The sequence below is a fragment of the Dicentrarchus labrax genome, unplaced genomic scaffold (assembly GCF_905237075.1).
Source record: "Dicentrarchus labrax unplaced genomic scaffold, dlabrax2021, whole genome shotgun sequence".
Classification (NCBI taxonomy): Eukaryota; Metazoa; Chordata; class Actinopteri; family Moronidae; genus Dicentrarchus; species Dicentrarchus labrax.
In genome coordinates, this window is record NW_026136720.1 from 2239933 (window position 1) to 2260666 (window position 20734).

At 42.3% G+C, this 20734-nt stretch overlaps 2 protein-coding genes across 2 annotated transcripts; one reads left to right on the plus strand and one right to left on the minus strand.

Moving 5' to 3' along the window:
- The first annotated feature begins 1230 nt into the window (after nucleotides 1-1230).
- On the plus strand, nucleotides 1231-2705 carry pdcd2l (programmed cell death 2-like). Its single transcript, XM_051383507.1, has 2 exons — nucleotides 1231-1880; nucleotides 1983-2705. The coding sequence occupies exons 1-2, from the start codon at nucleotides 1403-1405 to the stop codon at nucleotides 2579-2581; spliced, it is 1077 nt and encodes a 358-aa protein (XP_051239467.1). The 5' UTR covers nucleotides 1231-1402; the 3' UTR covers nucleotides 2582-2705.
- Nucleotides 2706-3490: 785 nt separating this feature from the next.
- On the minus strand, nucleotides 3491-20352 carry LOC127353901 (nuclear factor of activated T-cells, cytoplasmic 3). Its single transcript, XM_051383502.1, has 10 exons — nucleotides 19936-20352; nucleotides 15072-15759; nucleotides 14030-14428; nucleotides 12914-13076; nucleotides 11205-11404; nucleotides 10719-10891; nucleotides 10296-10436; nucleotides 10159-10214; nucleotides 7897-8557; nucleotides 3491-4216 (listed from the first exon to the last, which is right to left on the minus strand). The coding sequence occupies exons 1-10, from the start codon at nucleotides 20006-20008 to the stop codon at nucleotides 4074-4076; spliced, it is 2697 nt and encodes an 898-aa protein (XP_051239462.1). The 5' UTR covers nucleotides 20009-20352; the 3' UTR covers nucleotides 3491-4073.
- Between the last annotated feature and the right edge of the window lie 382 nt (nucleotides 20353-20734).

Consider the following 20734-nt stretch of genomic DNA (forward strand, 5'->3'; position numbering starts at 1 on the left):
CAGGGGAACCGCTCCAGCACCAAGACCGGCATGATGGCGGTGGGCGGTGACCAGAAGGGGGGGGGGGGGGTTATTTATGTTACACAACACAAACAACGCTTTGTTTACAGTAATTAACGGTCACATGTTGTTGTTGTTGTTGTTGTTGTTGTTGAAGCAGCTGAAGTAACATAACATCGTACTTCCGGTAAAACTGTTTTAATTTAAAGATTCTTATTTGTTTTTTGTTATTAATATTATTCCTCAGATTTTTACATCACTTATAAATAAATAAAAAAAATATTTTTCCAGTCGTTTTTCTTTTCAGAATAAAACTGTTATCACCTGAACAGAATCTGAACTACAAACATTGACACTATTATATATATTATTATCATTATTATATATTATTATATTATTATATAATATTATTATTATATATATTTATTATTATTTTATAATATATATTATTATTATATATTATTATTATTATTTTATATATTATTATTATAATAATTATTATTATATTATTATTATATAATATTATTATTATATATAATCTTTATTATTATTATAATATATATTATTATATATTATTATCATTATTAAAATATATATAATTATTATATTATTATTATTAAATTTCATATTATTATTATTATTATATATATTAATAATAATATTATTATTAATAATATTATATTATAAATATTATTATTAGTATTATTAATAATAATAATATAATATTATAATTATTATTATATATTATTATTAATAATAATATATATAATAATATATAAAATAATATTATTATTATTATTATTATATATTATTATTAATAATAATATATATAATAATAATATATAAAATATTATTATTATTATATATTATTATTATTATTATTATTATTATTATTATGGACTACAACACATAAACAAAGCTGTTGTTTTTCCCCGGAAGCCACTCATTGTAACATTTTATTAAGGTCCTTTAATACAGAAACAGTTCCTCTAATGCTTTTATTTTTTAAGAGCAGAGTCCGAAACCGGAAATCACAAGTCAAAACAAGTTAAGAGTTTATGTTAAAATAATTTTAATTTGATGATCTTTAGTTTTTCGGTTTATTTGAAGACAAAATCACTTTAATCGATATTTTATTGCTGTTTTCTTCCGTTACTTTAACTAGCTGGAGTGAAGAGTTCCGGCCGGAACCTTTCTAACTCACAAAGTCTACGTACTCTGAGTGCGTATGTTTATAATAATATTACTGTTTTATTTTTTGCTTACTTCCGCCTCATTCACCACAATGTAAGTGTGTTTTTATAACTTCAATCAGATCCAACTGGCGGTAATATTTTGTTGACGGACCCCTTTGACGTTAACTGTCTCTTCCGGTCGGTGTTGTAAACATGTGACACGTCCGATGGCTTCCCCCGCTCCGTTGAGTCTGATCGGTGTGTGTGACGGAGAGCTGGACCCTGAAACACACCGGTCCTCACACCGGACCAATAAAGTCGGAGGACTCCCGGACTGGGCTCCGACCACCTCCCGGCAGCCACCGCGCTGCGGCCGCTGCGGAGCCCCGTCAGCCCACGTGGTCCAGGTGTACTGCCCCCTGGAGGCCTCCCCCTCCCACCGGACCCTGCACCTGTTCGCCTGCCCGGCCCCGGGCTGCGGCGGCCGGGCGGAGGGGTGGACGGTGCTCCGCTCTCAGAGTCTGGAGGCGGCGGCGGGGACACACAGCCGACCCGCCCCGGCTCAGGAGCCTCCTCTGTCGGCCACTGACTGGTGTGACACCGCTGATGACTGGGGGACGGAGGAGGAGGAGGAGGAGGGGTGGGGAGGAGGTGTGATGAAGGACAGACAGGTTCAAGAGGAGGCAGCGGCTCCGGAAGTAGAGGGTGTGTTAATTAAATAACATTTAAACAGAAAATAATATTTATTTAAATTAATTTAATTGAGTTTTAAAGGATTTTTAATTTAAATGAACTTCTCGTGCGCAGCCGCAGGTGAGACTGACGTCAGCAGCCGGCTTCAGGGCCTCAGTCTGGGTGAGGAAGACGTTCCCGTCCTGCGTCCGTTCTTCATCGGCGTGGTGGAGGAGTCGGATCTGTCCGGGGAGGAAGACGAGCTGCGGCACGCCCGGCAGCTGCTGAAGGAGTACGAGAGGAGAGAGGGAGTGGCGGTGGCGGAGCTGGAGGGCGGCGAGGACGGTGGCGGGCAGGAGAAGTACGAGAAGACGAAAGCGCGCCACGGAGACGCCACGTTCTCCAAGTTCATGAAGAAGATCTCGCGGTGTCCTCAGCAGATCCTGCGGTACTGTCGTGGCGGGAAACCGCTCTTCATCTCCGAGCCGCCGTCCAACATGGCTCACGTGGTTTCGGCGTGCGGCTCCTGCGGCGGGTCCAGGACCTTTGAGCTGCAGCTGATGCCGGCTCTGGTGAGCCTGCTGCAGAGGAGCGGCGGCGGCGAGGTGGAGCTGGAGTTCGGGACGGTGCTGGTTTATACCTGCGCCAACAGCTGCTGGACTACAGGATCTGGATCCGCTGTGGAAGAGTTCTGCTTCGTTCAGACGGACCCGGACCAGCAGCTCTTTAAATGAGGGGGTGGAGGATCAGTCGGATCCTCGCTGCGGTTTAATCCCGACACTGTTCTGAATCATTACAGACTTTTAAAAGTTCACTTCCAAAAACTTTTGTTCTCTCCTAATAAATCCAGTAAACGTCGTCCTGTGTGTATTCCTGCGACCCACCTGCACTGAGCGAGTCCACTGGGTGGAAATAAAGGTTCTGAAACAGGAACGATGAGGATAAACTGCTCAAATAAACAGCAACATTTAGTTTTTATAGTTTTATAATGTGAATAGTTCACCGCACAGGAAGTCCCGCTAGGGGTGGGCGATATGGGCAAAAAATAATATCTCGTTATGTTTTGGGGATTTTGGCGATAACGATAATCGATATCCTTTAAAATGTGATTGGAATCGTCTGAGCTGGACTTGTGTCCACCAAACGCGTTTACAGCGCTGAGAGCTCAAACACTCATTTTCCGAGCGGCCAGCGGAGTTAAAGGTTGAACAGATTTCAACTTGAAGCGCTCTGAACGCTGCTGCACCGTGTATTAATGGATGGGAGGAGTTTCCGTGTGTGTTTCAATGTTTTTGTTAAAGTAATTTAAATACTCGATGATGGAAATTTGCACATCGTCAAAACAACAATGACGATATTATCGCCCAACTCTAAGTCCCGCCTCCTCGTGCCTGAACCCGACCAATCGGAGGCCGAGGACGACTACAACTCGTCTGAATCTCAGTGAGTTCTGTGACCCAACCTGCCCACAAACCACATCTGGAAGTTCAACTTCCTTCCCCCGACCGAGCTCTGACCTTTGACCTCTCTGTAGTAAACCGCCACGAGAACCAAAAGTGCCTCAACCGTGTTCCCGCTGGTATCCATCAGGTCCCAACTCACACTCCGTTATAATGATTTATAGAAACACAGAACACCCGACATTTTCTTAGTTTTTCTTTTTACTTCAACCTCAGGATACATTTCTGTCATTCAGTGTCTGAAGCTTCACAACAACAACAACAACAACAACAACAACAACAACAACAACAACAGGTCGGACAGCATTCATGTAATTCAGCCAAGGAAATGTAAACTGTACAGAGTTAAAACCAAGCTATAAAAAAATGTAAATAATCAGCTGAAGGACTTTTAGTTTATCCTGGACCTGATCCAGAGTATCAAAAATAGATTTCTTAATCAATTAGCCAATAAATAATAATGATTCTCTCGTTTCTGTGCGACTTTTAGCCTCGAATGACGTTTCTGATCGCCAACGTTCACTTACAGCCCTTTTTTATTTTTGTTCCAATTCGATCAGGAAAAGCTACAGAAATCTTTGGTTCGTCAGTGAAAAACTTCCTGAGAGACGAGGACGAAACAGTGACGTGAAAAAACCCTGATGAGTCGAGCTCGTCGGAGGCTGCTGATTGGTTCTCAGGCACTTGGTGCGCGCTGTGCAAACGTACGCGAGCGCCGGCGTGTTTGTGTCCAAGAAGCGGAACAGTAGAAGAAGAAGCAGCGGGACTACTGAGGGCCTCCACAGAACGGTAAGGCGCCGTCGCCGGACTTCTGATCCCAGTCGTACTGGTGGAACTGGTCAAACTGGTCGGGCTGGGCGGCGCCGCCGACGCTCAGACCGCCGATGTCTCTGTCGATGATCTCGTTCACTGCAAAACAGAAGCAGGAAAAAAGTTTGAGAAATTCTACCTGATAAAGTTGGAAACATAAAAGATTCTCTGAAAGGATTTAGTGGCATCTAGTGGTGTAGTTGCAGATTACAACCCCCTCACATCACCCTCTCATCCCAAGTGTGTAGGACAAACTACGGTGGCCACGAAACACTTGAAAAATAAGTTCCCTATCTATAGTCGGTGTTTGGTTTGTCCGTTCTGGGCTACTGTAGAAGAGGATCCGCTCATTCTAAGGTAACGAAAACACAACAAACTTGTTTTCAGGTGACACACACTTTTTAAAACAACTTTTTCTTATTTTTGGTGTAAACGTTCAGAAATGGAGTCGGTTCCCTGTTGGTGGATGAAAACTCTGTCAAACCACCGCTGGTGTTTAGTGACTTTAGGACGGGTGTAATGTGGTCGTATTTCTTAAAGGTCCAGTGTTTAATATTTAGGAGGATCGCTGGGCAGAAATATAATATAATATCCATCGGTATGTTTTCATTAGTGTTTAATCACCTGAATATAAGAATCTTTGTGTTTTTGTTACCTTAGAATACGTTTTATCTACAGAGTAGTAGTTTCTACGTGCTTCAAAGGGGGTGAATGAGGGAGCTGTGATCTGCAACTACAAAGTCTCGTTGATAGCACTTTACTTTAGCTTTCTAGATAGATTTTGGATGAACGTAAACGGTGAGTAATCTTTCACTGAAGTGTTTTTAATGCAGCGGCTCTCAACCTGGGGGTCGGGGGCCCCACTAGAAAAACTTAAGTGCTACAAAACTTGACCATAGGCCGATATCTCAGCATTTGGTTCATTTCAAGTAAAGGAAATTGTCTGACAGAACAATGTCATCAGGGACAAGAAAACACTTAATTTGACAAAAAAAAGGTTATTAAGTTTGTTAAAATGATAAAAACACAGAATACAAACAGATAATTGTATAAAAAGTTCCATAAACAGGAAATAATCTGCTCAAATTTCATCCAAATCGCTGGTTTTACACAAACTTCCTGCAGTTACTGAGTTCAATAATATAAAATATCCATAAAATATGAGTGAGTTGAATAAATAATAGAAAGGGCTCCTTTAAGTAAAAAGGTTGGGAACCAGAGGTTTTAATGTATGTAGATGTTAATCTGTCATCTGGTGTTGAAATCGCTGTTTCGTAAACACCAGAAAATATTGTGAAATCATTTGTTTGTTCAGAAATAGGAAACTGGATTCTGTGTTGCAGCTCCCGGTCCGTCCACCGGGGGGAGCAGCTGGACACAAACTGTTTAAACATGTTCTCCAGAAACTTTTCTATGACTCTTAATGAACCTCAGCAGGTTTGTAAAAGAGAGAAACTGCCTCCACCAATTAATAATCGGCCCACTGATTAATACAGACGTAACTCAGAGCTCTGGTTCAGGACACGGTGAGCAGGCCGGGGTCTCGGTGGAGGTGAGAAATGATGATTATTATTATTAGTAACAGTAGTAAAGCTGCTCTGCACTCGGTCTATACATAGCGCCGCACTGAAACCTGAAGCTTGTGCAGCCAACCGACACTCGTCACAACACGCTGCCCCTTAACCACAACTTCATCTGCGTGTACGATCGTAAAAATCATTCACACAGATTACGGTCAAACTCATCACGTAAAAACATTCCCCCAACAGCTGCCTGCACTTCCCTCCAGGACCTCCAGGATCCTCCAGGACCTCCAGGACCTCCAGGATCCTCAGTGTGTGTAAAAACTCTGGGTCATCAACTTCTTTTTTAAAATACAAGCATGTCAAACTATCTGTATTGGCCTTGAGAAACAGGTAATTATTATCATATTGGCTGAAATCCATATTGTGAATCCCAAATAAACAGGATAAGGGCGCTGAACACTGTGTATATTAATATTATTATTATTATTGATCACAGTGTACACTGACAGAGCTTCAGTCTCTAATCAACAGCCTCGTCCTGCAGTAGAAAACAACCAAAGACACTGAATCTGTCAAAAAAAGAAGCCTGTTAAGTCTGTTTGATTGTTAAATAATTATAAAAATACATAATACAGATCAGACTCTGACTTTACACAAACTTCCTGCCGTTATTGAGTCACTGTTTGGTTTCATTGTTCAGTTTATCTGCTGTTATTGTTGAATATAATATGAAATATACAGAAAATAAGACACCTGGAGTGTTTTTCCACCAAATCAGTTCTGGTTCTCGAACTGGTTTCGTTAAATTGTTTGAGGGGAACCACCAGCAGAGGAAAACCTATCTTCATCTTTAGACTTTATCACCACTAGTGGGCAGCAACAGCAGCGTAACAGTGATAAACCGCCGCAGTCACACTGGTTCTACTGGCGTTTACTGGGAACCGGCTCCGTTCGGGTCCACTCACACTGGTCTAGTTCCAAGAATCCTGAAAATCTAAAGCGTTAATAATAAATAACAGCAGGTTTTCCTCGGGAACCAAAGTGGGCGTGTCATACGCTACAGGTGGTTGTGTAACACTGGTTCTGTAGATAGAACCAAGATTCTTGAACCGGTTCGAGAACGTGTCTGCAGGCTGATGTTCCTCCAGCGGGGCGGAGGAGGTCAAAGTCAAGCTGAAAGGCGAGGGTGTGTGGGGGGGGGCAGCGGCGGCCAGGGTCAGAGGCCCGATGACAGCTGCTGCTCGCCAACTGAGGCACAGCAACAAATTTAACCCCGTCTGCATCAGTCAGACCAGCAACAAGCAGACGGAGCTATTATTAACCCAGATCACACACACACACATATATAAATAACCAACACCACAGAGCACACAGCGACACACACACACACACACACACACACACACCACAGCGAGCGCTGCACAAACCACAGTCCACATTACCCAGAAAGCACTGCGTTTTAATCCACATTGAAACTTCAATTTAGTCGTAATTAGTTTTTATATTTGATATATATATTTAAATATATTCAATAATTAGCTATAATAAATAAATTTAAGCAGATTATTTCTCCAGTAAAAACTCCCGACAGTGGTTCCCAACCCGAGGGTCGGGACCCCCACTAGGGGTCATCAAAATGTCCCAGGGGGGTCGAGGCCTTCTTGATTTTAAAGCTAAAAAACGTACTGTATACACAGTAGGTCTTTATGTCAGCATTTTATACATTTCATGTGAAACCAGATGAGTTAATTTAACTGATAACATTGTACATTTTAAGTAAAACTAACTCTAAATAAACATTTTGCGTAATTTTTACATTTTTATTTGTGCTGTGAAAAAAACTAGTAAAAATACTAAATCAAGAATGTTTTTTAACTAAAAACTGAGTTAAATTGTTCCATGTAAACAACTTTTCTAAGTTAAAATAACTTAATCACATTACAGTGAATTATTTAATGTCTAAACTCTGATGAGCTGATCAAGTATCAGAGAGAAGAAAACACTGAATTGATCAAAAAAAGATCCTATTAAATCTGTATTCTCTGATCAATAGTTACAGGAAATAATCAAACTTCCTGCAGTTACTGAGTTCACTGTTTGTGTTCATTGATCAGTTGATCAGCTGTAGTTTACTCACTGATAGATAAAGGGGTTGGGAACCAACTGCTTTAAGAAGTTTCTATGGATGTTTTCCCTTTGCTTGAGACTCTGAGCTACGGATCCTACAGCGGGACAGTGAACACAGCTTCCTACCGTCATCCAGCGTGATCTCCCGGAGGCCGAGGGATCCCAGGTTCGGCTGAGACTCTTCCGGCTCCTGCTTGATGTTCAGCGTCTCTCCTGGGCCAGAGAGCGGGGAGTCCTTCTGCGGGTCGGCGGCGGGCACGAAGGCCCTTCTGGAGCTCGGAGACGGTTCCCTCTGGGGTCCACCAGAGGAGGTCTGAAGGGGCACCGAGGAGGCCTGGACAGGCAGGGTGGCGACCTGAGGAGGCAGGGTGGAGGTCTGAAGAGGGATCAGGGTCTGATGGGGGACTGCGGAGGGCACAGAGGAGGCGTGAGGAAACATTAAGGAGGGAGGGGGGTGATGTAGACGAGGCGCGTTATGGGGAGGAGGACCGCAGTGCACTGGGATGTCACAGGAATCATAAAACAGCAGGTCTGGGCCGAGCACTCGGTCGTGGGAGGTCGGACAGAAGCCAGGTGGATTGAGGGGGATGTGGTCTGTGTCCCAGGGCTCCTGTTTCACTCCGTCAGCGGGGACGGCGGCGGCGGGGAGGTGACGTCTGACTGCGGGCAGGTAGGTGAAATTATGTGTTAGACTTCTTTTTCTCTTCCCGTTTGAGACGTAGAACTGGACCTGGACCAGATCCGATGTCTTCCTGTTGTACGGAGGAACCTCGACCACAATGCTGGACTGAGAGACACAAACACAGACGTGAAGGTTAACTACAAAATACAACCGCCATGTTTCTACAGTAGCCCAGAAGGGACAAACCAAACACTAGCTGTAGATAGGTGGAGTAGTTTCTCCCTTTGGAAGCGGAGGCTAAAGTGAGGGAGTCGCACTCTAAATTTCCAGGTTTTCCAGGATGTGTGGGAACGCTGTAAACTGTGATGTTAAGATAGTGAGCGGAGGTAAGATTAATTATTGAACCGGTTCTGTTCAGGATTCGGACAACAATCAATAATCTGATTATTGAGAATAAAACTGCCTCTTTGTCATCATTTTATATGAAAGAATGAAGAACTGAAGAACCTTTGATATTGTTTGTTTTGGCCTTTAATGAAACATAAATAAACATCACACTCGCGTCCCTGTTACAAAATCTATTACAACCTCCAGTGACGTCACGCTGACTCCTCCCTCAGACTCTCTGTGGTTTCAACAAACCCTTGTTAACTTCCTCTTTGTACTTCCTCCGGGGGGGGAGATCCTCACCGCCATCTTAAGTGACGTTCAAATGCTCCCAAAACAGAGAATCGACTCTTCCAGCTGTGAGGCGGCTCACGCTCATTGCGTAACACATCACGTGATTAACAGAGCAGATATCGGTCCTGTCCTGGTATTAACACGAGTTCTGGGTTAACTTTTGAGAGTTGTTGAGGAGAAGCTTTATGAACTTTGCATACAACAGATTTTTAATAATTTGGGTCTTCTTGTAAATTTCCTCAAACTATACACATTAATTTATTTATTTCTTTGTATAAAAACGACTGTGTCTGTTTGTCCCAGCAGGTCGGCTGCAGCCCGGCAGGAGGGACGCTTCGTGGTGCGAGCAGGACGCACACTTTTACTTTCTTTGACATTAATCGTATGTTTAAACACTAAATGTGTAAAAAAAAGATTTAAAAAATATATATTTTATTATATATATTATTATATATATTATATATATAATTATGAATATATAATAATGCTAATTTCCACCACTGCCCATCAGAGTCATGTTTGTGTCCACCTGATGAATATAAATATGTAAGACTTTATGTTGATTCTGGCACCGCCTGTGGACAAACATTAGTGTTTCTACCGCCTCATTTCATTGATTTCAAGGGGAATCTGACCGATAGCAGACTTTATCTGCTCGCTGAGAGACATTTAACAACTCCTCATCGTACGTTTCAGCTCCGTTTTATTCTCTGTGGTATCAGGACGCGTTAGCTAGCCGCTAACAGGAACACAGCACACAGACTGGTATCCTGGCGTACTGATGACCTACTTTATCAGCATCCTGTTGCTGTGGGACTGACAGGGAGTGATGACTGTATGCAACAAATACAAGGTAGTTACTGTAAAAACATGTTGTTTACTCCTGCAGAGGACTGAAGCTGTTTGGGTTCCTCAGTGTCCACTGCACATGTCCAGATTGTTTGAAATAAATCCTTCAAATCTTATAGTTTCTCTGTTAGTGACAGACAGACAGACAGACAGACAGACAGGTCTGTCTCATCCTCACTGCAGTGCGTTATTATAAACTATAATGAACTGACTCACAGATTTCTGTTTCTACTTACTCCGCTGCTTTTCTCCGGCACAAGTCTGGCGTCTGTTTCCCACAGCACTCTTCCATCTGAGAGGGGGAACAGTTCAAACATTTAGCAGGATGTTACGTGTGTTTAATGCACGGTAAGTTACCGTTAACTGCTCTTACCGGGCCCCTTCTCCGTGAACACAACCCTGGACTGTGTGGAGATGTTGGATCCGGTGAGGAGCAGCTCCTCTCCTCCGTCCACGGAGCAGCTGGCTGGACTGAAGCTCTCCACCTGGGGAAGCTCCTGACCCGAGCGCTGGGCTGAAACAACAACACACATTTCAATATATGAGCGGTTTCTCCAGCAGCATCAGGCAGAGCAAATATTCACTCAGCAGTGAGAAGAAAACCTCATTGATTATAATCTATGTTTATATGAAGCAACGCGTCCCTCTGACTTCCTCTTCTGCTTCTTCGATTAGAATGTGGTTTCGAAATGAAGGATGAACATTTTCTGTGTCTCCTCTCTGCTGAGTGAAAGCCTCCCTGAATGACTCAATCAGATGTAGATGTGACGTCTCCGTGTGTTACAGGTGTACTCACAGCACTCCACAGGGACGGATGTCGTCTGCAGCCACAGCATCCGACCGTCCGGCTGCGGGACGGCGACCCTGAACACAACGCGCACCCTCGTGTTCTTCCGCCCGATGTCCGTCTCCCCTTTCTTCAGCTCGATGTCGGCGTTACGCAGCTTTAGGATGCCGGCACAGTCAATGCTGTGGAAAAGAAAAGCAAAATGCATTATGCTGCTAATCTCAAAGGTTTTATATATTATAAACATTAATATATCAGCAAACAGCTATTCTCTATATAAAGATACAGAGTCACATGGTGTCTCACTCCCTCTGCCTGTGTTGTATGGCAGCCTCTCTGTGGTTTGTTTCCATAGGGGATTGTTGAAAAGACTAACAAAGTCAGTTCTGGTCAGTTTCATTTTGTTCTGGTCTGAGATGCAGTGAATTTCATAGACATTATAACCTTTTAATGCCTAAACTCTACATCCAGCTCTGTTGCCGTCCCCTCTGTTACCTGGCGGACATGTCGTTCTCTGGAAGCAGCGGGACCTCCAGGACTTTGGTGCCACCCATAATTTTCTCCTGGCAGCTGGTGGTGACCATCTTCCCCGTCACCCGGTGGACCTGGTAGAAGGAATGAGGGCGAAGGTAGCGGTCGTCGGAGGTGCCGATGAACAGCAGCAGGCTGACCGGCTGCTCGCTGTATCCCGTCAGCTGGAGACAAAGATTCAACGATACACCTCAGATCAACTCCTGACAGACACCTGGACGGCTGTGTTAGATGTGTAGAAACTGGCGAACTACAGGGGAGCTCATGGCTTATTAACATGAAAACATGATTTATTACATTTTGGGAGGTGTCTCAAATACTTTAGATTGCATGTTGTGATGTTTTTAAACTGTGTGCGAAAGTTTCAAGAATTGAAGGCAACTTGTTCCAGTGAGAATAAAACCGACTCTTTGAAGGGTCAATGTGTGATGTTGGTGTCGCACACGTCTGCATCTTCAACACTAGAAACCAGGAAGTGGGTTCGGTGACTTATGACTCTTTGTGCAGGAAACTACAGATTGGGTTGAAGACTGCACAGAATTCACAGCTTCCAGGAGGAACTTCAGATCAGAAATAATTCCCCCAGAAAGCCGGGAAAAAGTTTGCACACTGCATTTAATGTCCCCATGTTTAAGATATCCGGACAGATCAGTGATCATTTAGACACTGATGATCTTATGCGTGTAACTAACTTCAGTAAAACGTATCATGATGACACCTTGTTAACCACCAGGACCCTGGGTGCCTGCGTCATTAATAAGGAAAGATATACTTCTAACAATTATTTTCTCTATAAAAAAGCTCCCTGATAAATTCAGTAAAGTTCATATTCAATATTGTTTTTTACAATGAAGTAAATAACAATAAGTTATGAAAACTGACAAACAAATAGATTAAACATGAATGAATAAATAATAAAAGACACATAAAAATAGAGAAATAAAACCAAACAAATGTATAAAAGGATTTAGTTTCACTGAAATAAAAGTTAAATAAAAACATCGATTAGTGTGAAGGATCATTTTTATATCACAAATTTAATTTCCACTGAAAAAAATATTAAAAACCCGATGATGTGACATTTGTTGAAGTCTGTACTAAACAAACTTAACTCCTTAAAGCTGGAGGAGAGGATTCGTAGGCAGTGCTACAGAACTTTTAATTCTAATTTGTGAGTTGCTGTTTTGTGGATTTCACAAACAAACAGCTTCAGTTTCCTGTGTGACACAGCAGCACTGTGACTTTTTACACATCTTGCAGCAGGAAGCTGATCTGGGTTCAGCAGAATGCGACACCCAGAATAGCCCCGCTGGTGTCCGTTACACGCGAGGCCTTGACGGAGCTTTCCCTGCCTCAGCCGGCCTCTGTCCTCTGATCCAGGAGGATCCACGAGGCTGTTCGCCCACAACATTAGCCGACACACATCCCTCAGTGGCTCTTCACCTCTCTGTTCTAATGATGTGGGGCTACCACTCGTTCCTAATAAACTGTTAAAGAGTCCAACAGTCTAAACCCTACGATGGAGTATTAGGGCCAGACTAAGAGAATTTCTTTTTCTTTTTTGGGGGGAAATTAAGAGAATAAAGTCGTAATATTAGTCAGAATTAAGTTGTCAGGAAACCTTGTTCTAAAAACCAGGGTGAAGTCGAACTGAGTGTGTGAGTCGGTCTTACCTTGATGATAGGATGTCCTGAAGTCGCAGCCTTAATGGACCCTCTGCTGCCCTCCGTCTCATAATGCGCCCTGTGGTAGGATCTGGGCTGGACCTCCAGCTTCAGCTCACACTGGTCAAACTGGCTGGGCAGAGGCCAGTCCAGAGGAGGAGGTGACGAGATACTGGAGGCAGAGACAACAGACGATCAGATATTGTACGTCACCAACCAACCAACTGTTCCTTTAGTAGTGGATCTCTGAAGGGAGCTCAAGGGTTCCCAACTCCCTTTTTATATCTTCAAATAACTAATTAAGCGTGATAAGAACGACAGAAACCATCTTTGGTAATGTTTTTTGCATCTGCTAACATGGAGGCTTTATGAACTATACTGCAGTCAGCCACCAGGGGGAGATAGAGAGGGTCTGGTTTGACTTTGCAGAAACTACATATTTTACGTTTAACAGGCAGATATGAAAGTATACGGAAGCGTATTGCATTCACTTGAAAATTTATTTTTTGGTTTTTTTTCAGACTAGTTTTTTCTCTGAGTTTAGAGAGCATTTGAAACAATAGACGCATTCATTCCTTTATTGAGAGCTCGATTTATGGGAAACAAACATAACCGCTTGTTTAGTTCAATCAAGTTTTACTTTGATCTGGGTTTCAGACACTGGGAGATAGTCCTGTCTTTAAGTCATATAGATGGTACTATCATTAGTTTGTCGACTCTACGCAGGCACCTGAGGTAGATAGTTGAAGATGGGGCATGTATGTGCTGGCAGGAGTCACCATAGGTCCATGGGAGTCACTTGCAGGTTGGAGATTCTCGCGGGAATTCGAAGTATCTTGATAATTCAGAAAAAAATTACTCCGAAAAACAGAAACAAGTATTAAAAAAAACAATCCAAAAAATAAATTACTCCAAAAAAACGAGTTTTTTTTTTTTTCAAGTGAATTCAATACGCTTCCGTAGAAAGTAAGTTCAATGTCCAGAAAGAGAATAAATATATTTTCCAAAACCTTTCCTTGAACAATGTTCTTACACTATTTTCTGTAAAACTGACTAATCATTCAAAAACAATCAGTGAACGAACACATTTAAAAGCAACAACAGCTTCAGTGAAATGAAGCCAACCTGAACAGAGGAGGGTTTCCAGGTTTGGGTTTGTTCCAGCTGAAGTGGGAGGGCACTTGAAGAAAGAGCTCGGCCAGGCCGTCCTGTTCGCGTCCCTCCTCCGCCGGGGAGTCCTGGAAGGGCTCCAGCCCGGGGTCTCCCTGTCCGGCCAGGAGGCCCAGCTGGCTCCCCGATGTCCTCCTGGTCTTTGAGGGGACGTCCAGCTCCTGGTAGCCAGACATCAGGAGGGATCCCAGCGCGCCGGCGGGGCTTCCCACCCAGGTGTCATCCGTCACGCTGCCCCGCGGAGAGGCGCCCGGCGTGGGGCTGGGGGAGTGGTGAGGGGAGGGCGAGCGAGCGTAGGGGTCGGCACTGGAGTGGCGTCTCTTCCCGCAGGGGGAGGTCGGTCTGGATGACGGCCTGAGAAAGAAGTCCAGACAGGATTAGCGTCTTAATGTTAATCACATTCTCTTTATTAAATCCATATAATGATATAATATAGTTTCTCTTTTCTTGGATTATACTTCTTTTCTTAAAAATAATGTTTTATTTTTAGATTCTATCTCTCAGAGAAATATACAGCATGTTAGCATGCTGACATTAGCGTTGAGTTGAGTACAGCCTCACAGAGACTCTAGCAGGTAAACTGTAGAAACAAATCAATAAAATGTAAATAATGAAAATTCAAACTGGACCTCTTAAAAGCTGAATTTGATACCGTCGTTTATAAACTCCTGCCTATAGGTCTAGATGAGGTTGCACTGAATTGGTTCCATGCTCACCATCAGTAATGGGGTGCCACAGGGCTCTACTCTTGGTCCATCACTATTTACATTGTATGTAAACATTATTCTTCCTAATCAGTACTTAAATATGTATTTTTTGCTCGATGGCAGATACATGTGAATATTAAACTAGAATTAAAAGGCTGCTTGTTTTGTAAACCATAAACCAAAAATATAGTTCAGTGGTTGTCTGACTATAAATGTTTCTTTCTCTCAGGTCTTGATCTCAGCGAGACTACTACTCTAAATAAATAAAGTTACTAATTACACAACTGTACCTGGAGGTGGGCCGTCGGTTCAGCCAGCTCTCCTCTGTGACACTGGCGCGAGGGGAGTGGCAGGGCGACTGGCGGGGCGACTGGCGGGGCGACTGATGAGGCGACAGCGCCGGGCTGAAGGCTGAAGGATGCTGGTACTTCTGCTGCCACAGCTCCACCCCAAAGGCCCCGCCCCCGCAGCCCGGGGACCCCACAGGTGATCCTAGGGGGGACCCCAGGGCGAGGCGAGCAGCGTCGCGCAGCTCGCCCTCCACGTCATCGCAGACGTTGGAAAAGGACTCGCAGGAGGAGAGGTCGGAAATCCAGCTCCTGGAGGACAGGCTGCTACAGGGGCTCGGGCAAAGTGCCGTATCCCGGTAGCAGGCGTCCAGGGGCAGGTAGAGCTGTCCTCTGGACCAGGATGCCTCAGGATAACCCCCCTCTGCCCCACCCACCGCCAAAGCTTCGTGGCTACTGCCCAGCTCCACATGGTTGTTCGGAGCGATGGAGGTGATCTGGATACTGGGGCAGTCAAACGCCCTGGGGTTCCCCTGGGTCCTATACTGGGGCCCCTGCGATTGGTAGCCGAAGTGCTGGTAGTCATCTGCGGTGGGTACATACGTGGGGTGACTCTGCAGCTCCTGGAAGATGGGCTGCTCGGCCAGAGCCTGCGTGGAGGTGGGAGGAGTCCTCACATCGAGATCTGGACCTGTTAGGGTGTAACAGATAAAACCAACATGTAAATCAGACCTGAGATGATTTGCATTGCAAATACAGTTGTGTTTTTATTGCCATGTCGCAGCCGTCTCAGTCCTGCACCTGACAGTTAATAATCCATCAGCAGCTGGTTCATCAAATGTTAACAACAAACAACAGAGTTTCTCACAGGGATGCTGTTGCTCTCGTCTTTTATCAGTTTAGTTCCTTCATGTTTGGTTCTGGAGTTTAGTGTTTGACCACCACGTACGTCAGTTGTTAATTCATAGGAAATTAATGAATAATACAACAGACAGACATTGCGTAGAAAGTGCTTCCTCAGGAATTGTATTAAGCTGCTTTGATTTGATTCACTGAGCTCACGATAGCTACGGTGGACAGTGAGGGTCACAGTACACATAAACAACCCAACAATGTAAACCTGGTCCGACGCTGTGATTCCAAATTATTTACCGGCTGCAAACACATGACTTTTTGGCATTTGGCGCCAGTTAATTTAGGACACTGTGTGTATATATATAAACACACAGTGTCCTAAATTATATATATATATATATGTGTGTTTGTTTGTGTGTGTTTGTTTGTGTGTGTAAGTGGCAACCTGTGTACAGTGCAGTGACAGTAACACTACAGTGACACTACAGTGACAGATTATCTACAACAGTTCATTCACACAGCTGCACACACTCTCTCACCACAGCCCAACTATTAATACTCCTCTTTCTCGCTCTCACATGCTTCATGCAAAAAAGGCGTCAAAGCGGCAACTGTGATCTGCTTCAACAGCTTTGCAAATAACCCTCAATGTGTTGGATGGAGATAAATGAGCTCCCCCCCCCACCTCCTCCTCCTCCACCTTCTTCCTCCGGGGTAGAGTAAGAGGAGGAGGCGATGCCCGACACCAGCTGGGTGCCACAGGGCGGTTAGAAAACCGGGAAGTAAAACAGGCGTGCAGACAGACTGGGCGTCACGCTGTCTGCAAACACAAGCAGCCTCATCGGTACAATCAGTGTCAGCTGGTGAACGTTAAAGAGGTCCGACTGGTTGTTTCCCTCCTTTATTCACCACCTGCAGACGTTCCTCAGTGTATTATCTGGTTCGTTTAGGATCCTCTGAACTTCCAACAGCCCCACGTATCGACCCTAACCTCGGCTTCATGTGGACCACACTGACAGAAAGTACCAATCAAATACAAAATCAATGTTTTCAGCCTGTGTTTGAAGTTCACACACACAGCGGTTACACGTAACTCAGCAGTTTAACACGGAGGGGGAAACACTACGAGGCATCAACCACCAGGAACTGGAAACTAGTCTTTGTTTTTAATTCCAAGAGGCTCCAATCAGACTTTATTTTAGTGTTTAACGTCATTAGGTTCATTTTTCACTCATTTTTACAGACAGCTGATTAGCAATCGAATGTGCTCAAGAACTCATTAAACGTGGCTCAAGATTAAATGGTGGCGGAAAAAAGTGATCAAATTAACAAAAATGTGAGGCAGCAGCGCGTTAGCTCTACGCTACGTCACATGTTCTCAATTCAGAGAACCAGAGTTGCCAACTTGGCGACTTTCTTGATAAATTTAGCAACTTTTTAGACCCTTAACCTCTTACCGTCTGTAAAATGACCTAAAAACAACATTTACCCAAAGTAAATGAAAAGCTGTTCTTCAACCATTTGCAGTATATGTATGGTTTTGGTCTCAGTTAAAAGATAACACTCTCTAAAAGACAGCTGTTGATGGTCATTTATCTACGTGCTCGTGTAGTGAGTGGATATATTGGACCTTTGGTACTGAAACAGGACTGTTCTTGTTGGATTATTACTGATTCCTGGATTACAGCGAGGCTTCTTGGGTGAGTTGGCTCAATTTTATGATCGCTCGTTAGTTTGAGGCGCCGATTGGGCCCGTTGTTGTGACTGTATCCTAAAAGCGTTCTGATCAATAAATAGACGAGATTCTAAGATTTCCAATGATGATCTTTGTAGATTTAAACAATGTCCTCTGAGTGAGTTTGGGATTATTTGGTTTAACAATAACACTGTTTAAAGTGTCTGTATGTACATTTCCATTCCAGAGAGTGTATGCAGAATTAAAATAACTTCAGTTTGGGACAGATGAAAGCCTCGGCTCCACTTTAGTGCTAATTAGCACATGTTAGCACATAAAATATGACCAACATTGACCCAAACAATAATAATCAATACATTAAAAATACAGCTGACTAATCAATAATAGTGATCAATACTCTGCAGCTGTCAGTGGGGTTTAGTTGAGGATGATTTAGTCTCTTTTTCAGCTCCTGATTCACATTTTACAAATTAAACTAAATTTAACAGCTGGTTGTGTCACATCCACTACAATAAGACGACACAACTTCCGGTTACACCCTTCAAAATAAAACCCTCTGTGCCGAGCAAGAAGTGAAACTGATCTTTTACAGAACTTGAATCATCAACTGTTTCAATATATGATTCACTATTTAAATAACTTCTGCAGCAAAATGTTCCATCTTAAACTTCTAAGATTATAAATACTATAAATAACTTATTATAAATAAATCTTTGGACGAAATGGGTAATTTGATTATGTCAAACATTAAAAACTGACTGGTTCTATTATATTTATTTAGATAGTTTACTATAACTGACTGACTGACTGCTGCTGGTTCTGTATTTCTTATTTTACTGTATTCAACTTGTAATTATATAATATTTGTTTAGATTGCCTCACATATAAAATGTAAATTTGTACGTCAATAAAACAAAACAAAACAAAACCAATAATAATATTTATTTGTTGTCTTTTATGGCTGTTTATTCGTGTGTGTGTTGAATATTTAGAGATTGTTAGTACCAAAACCAGACGAGTTCATTTAACTCATCAAATTGTTGAAACTGATTAAATCGAAACTTTTAAGTGAAATAAACTCAATTTATTGAGTTAAAAACATTCCTGATTAAGAACTTTTTACTAGATATTTTGTTTTCACAGTAACAATAAGAGTCAGTGTCACTTAAATTTACTCAAACTACTTTTGTTTTTTGTTTTTAGTCAAAATAACATATTTCATTTCTGTGTGTTTCAGTTTTTTACATTTTTGTTTCCTAAAATAGAAGAGGACTTCCTTCCTGTGCTGCACTGTAAAAACTGTCTTCTCTATGTGTCCATTTTATTTTGTATTAATGTGCAAATAAACAAATAAAATACAATAAACAAGCTCAAATCTGATCAACTTAAATTAATGAAAGCTGAGGATGATTAATCACTTTTTTCCTTCAGGGACTCAGTGACATATTTTATAGATATTTCATATTAAATTAAAACTGATCGATGAACCCAAACAGTGAACTCAGTAACAGCAGAAAGTTTGTGTAAAACCAGAGTTGGATGAACTTTGAGAAGATTTTTTCTTGTTTAGGGAACCTTTTATGTAATTTTCTGTCCGTATTCTGTATTTTTATCATCTTTACCAATCATACAGACTTAATAAGCTTTATTCTCCTGAGTGTTTTATTCTCCCTAACGCTTGGCCATTGTTCTATCAGACAGTTTACATTTACATTATCGGCCTATTGTGTATATTTCTTACACGCCTTAAAATCAAGAAGGCCTCACAACCCCCGTGTGAAGCTTTGGCGACTCCTAGTGGGGGTCCCGACCCCCAGGTTGGACACCAGAGTCTTATAGGTACACCGGTCTTTTGTCTTTCACCAATTAACATTTCAACAACAAGATCAGAACCTTTTTTATTATCGAGAGCCTCTAAAAAATTAAATTAAATGTAATATTAAATTTTAAAGTTCTGCTGTTACTGTCTTATACATTTTAAAATATAATAAAATACTTTATTTAGTAATATATCTTAAAACATACAAATTGACAACTGATATATAATATATATATAATATATATATTAAACTAAACATCCTGAAAAAGCATGAATTAATGAGTCTGTAAATCCACATTAAATCTTCCTTCTTTTTTATTTCTCTTCTCTCCTTTTCAGTATTATTTATTTTAAATCATATATTTGTAACTTTTTATCTTTTTATCTGATTTTATTCTGAAGTGGTCGTCGCTCCACTTCCGGTGTCACTCCCGCGTCCTGCCGCGAGCTTCACGCGGCTGACAATGGCTAACTAACGTCGTCAAACTGACACGTACCTGCTGTCTGCCTGCCGTCGTCCTCAAAGATCAGCCTGAAGTCCAGCTCCTCGGCGAAGTTTAACGTGGACATTGAACCCTTAAAATGTCCCTCAGAGGCAGCCGTTAAAACCGACCTGTCTGTCTCTAAAACCGACCTGTCTCACTCACTTCCATCCGACTGAAAGCAGAACTCTTGTTTTCAACCGGAGCGCCAACCGACCGAACAACGTCGACCCCGAATTTTCCCGGGCTTAAAAGTTGTGACTCGACATGAAAGGGATCAATAAAAACGCGTCCGGGTCGCGTCGTTAAACCGCAAACGTCCCATTGTTGCGTGAACTTGTTGCGTTCGCGGTTTCTGTTCGGTTGCAGCGAGTTTTACTCTCCTCCAGGTTGATCCGCGTGCTGCGTTCACGCTCCCCTCGGAAACTTCACCACTCTAAAAACAGACCTGAAATACAGTTTGTTCGCTATAAATCATTAAAAAAAAACAGTCAAACTTAAATTTTTAGATACTTTTTTTCTATTTTTAAGTAAGAATTAGTTTATATTCAGATAGCAGTGCTGATGTTTTTTGTTTTTTTATATATATAACACTTTATTTTCAGTTAGCCCCGCCCCCCTTTGGCTCTGTGCTCCAATAACAGTTGAGCAACGTTTCCTCCTTCCTGTACTTGTTGGTTAGAAGAACATTCCCAAAATCTAAAGAAATACATTTTAAAACACAAAACTGTAAATTAAAGTAACCCTTTAAATCCATAAGCTCTGGATTTAACTTTAATGCAGGTAGCTGTATTGTCACATCTTAAGTTAGCTC

Coding starts and splice junctions, on each gene's coding strand:
- pdcd2l (XM_051383507.1), top strand. CDS start 1,403: ATGGCTTCCCCCGCTCCGTTGAGTCTGATCGGTGTGTGTGACGGAGAG. Junction 1,881..1,982: donor AGCGGCTCCGGAAGTAGAGG/GTGTGTTAATTA, acceptor TCTCGTGCGCAG/CCGCAGGTGAGACTGACGTC.
- LOC127353901 (XM_051383502.1), bottom strand. CDS start 20,008: ATGTCCACGTTAAACTTCGCCGAGGAGCTGGACTTCAGGCTGATCTTT. Junction 10,892..11,204: donor GAGAACGACATGTCCGCCAG/GTAACAGAGGGG, acceptor TCTTTTCCACAG/CATTGACTGTGCCGGCATCC. Junction 8,558..10,158: donor TGCCGGAGAAAAGCAGCGGA/GTAAGTAGAAAC, acceptor TGTGTCTCTCAG/TCCAGCATTGTGGTCGAGGT.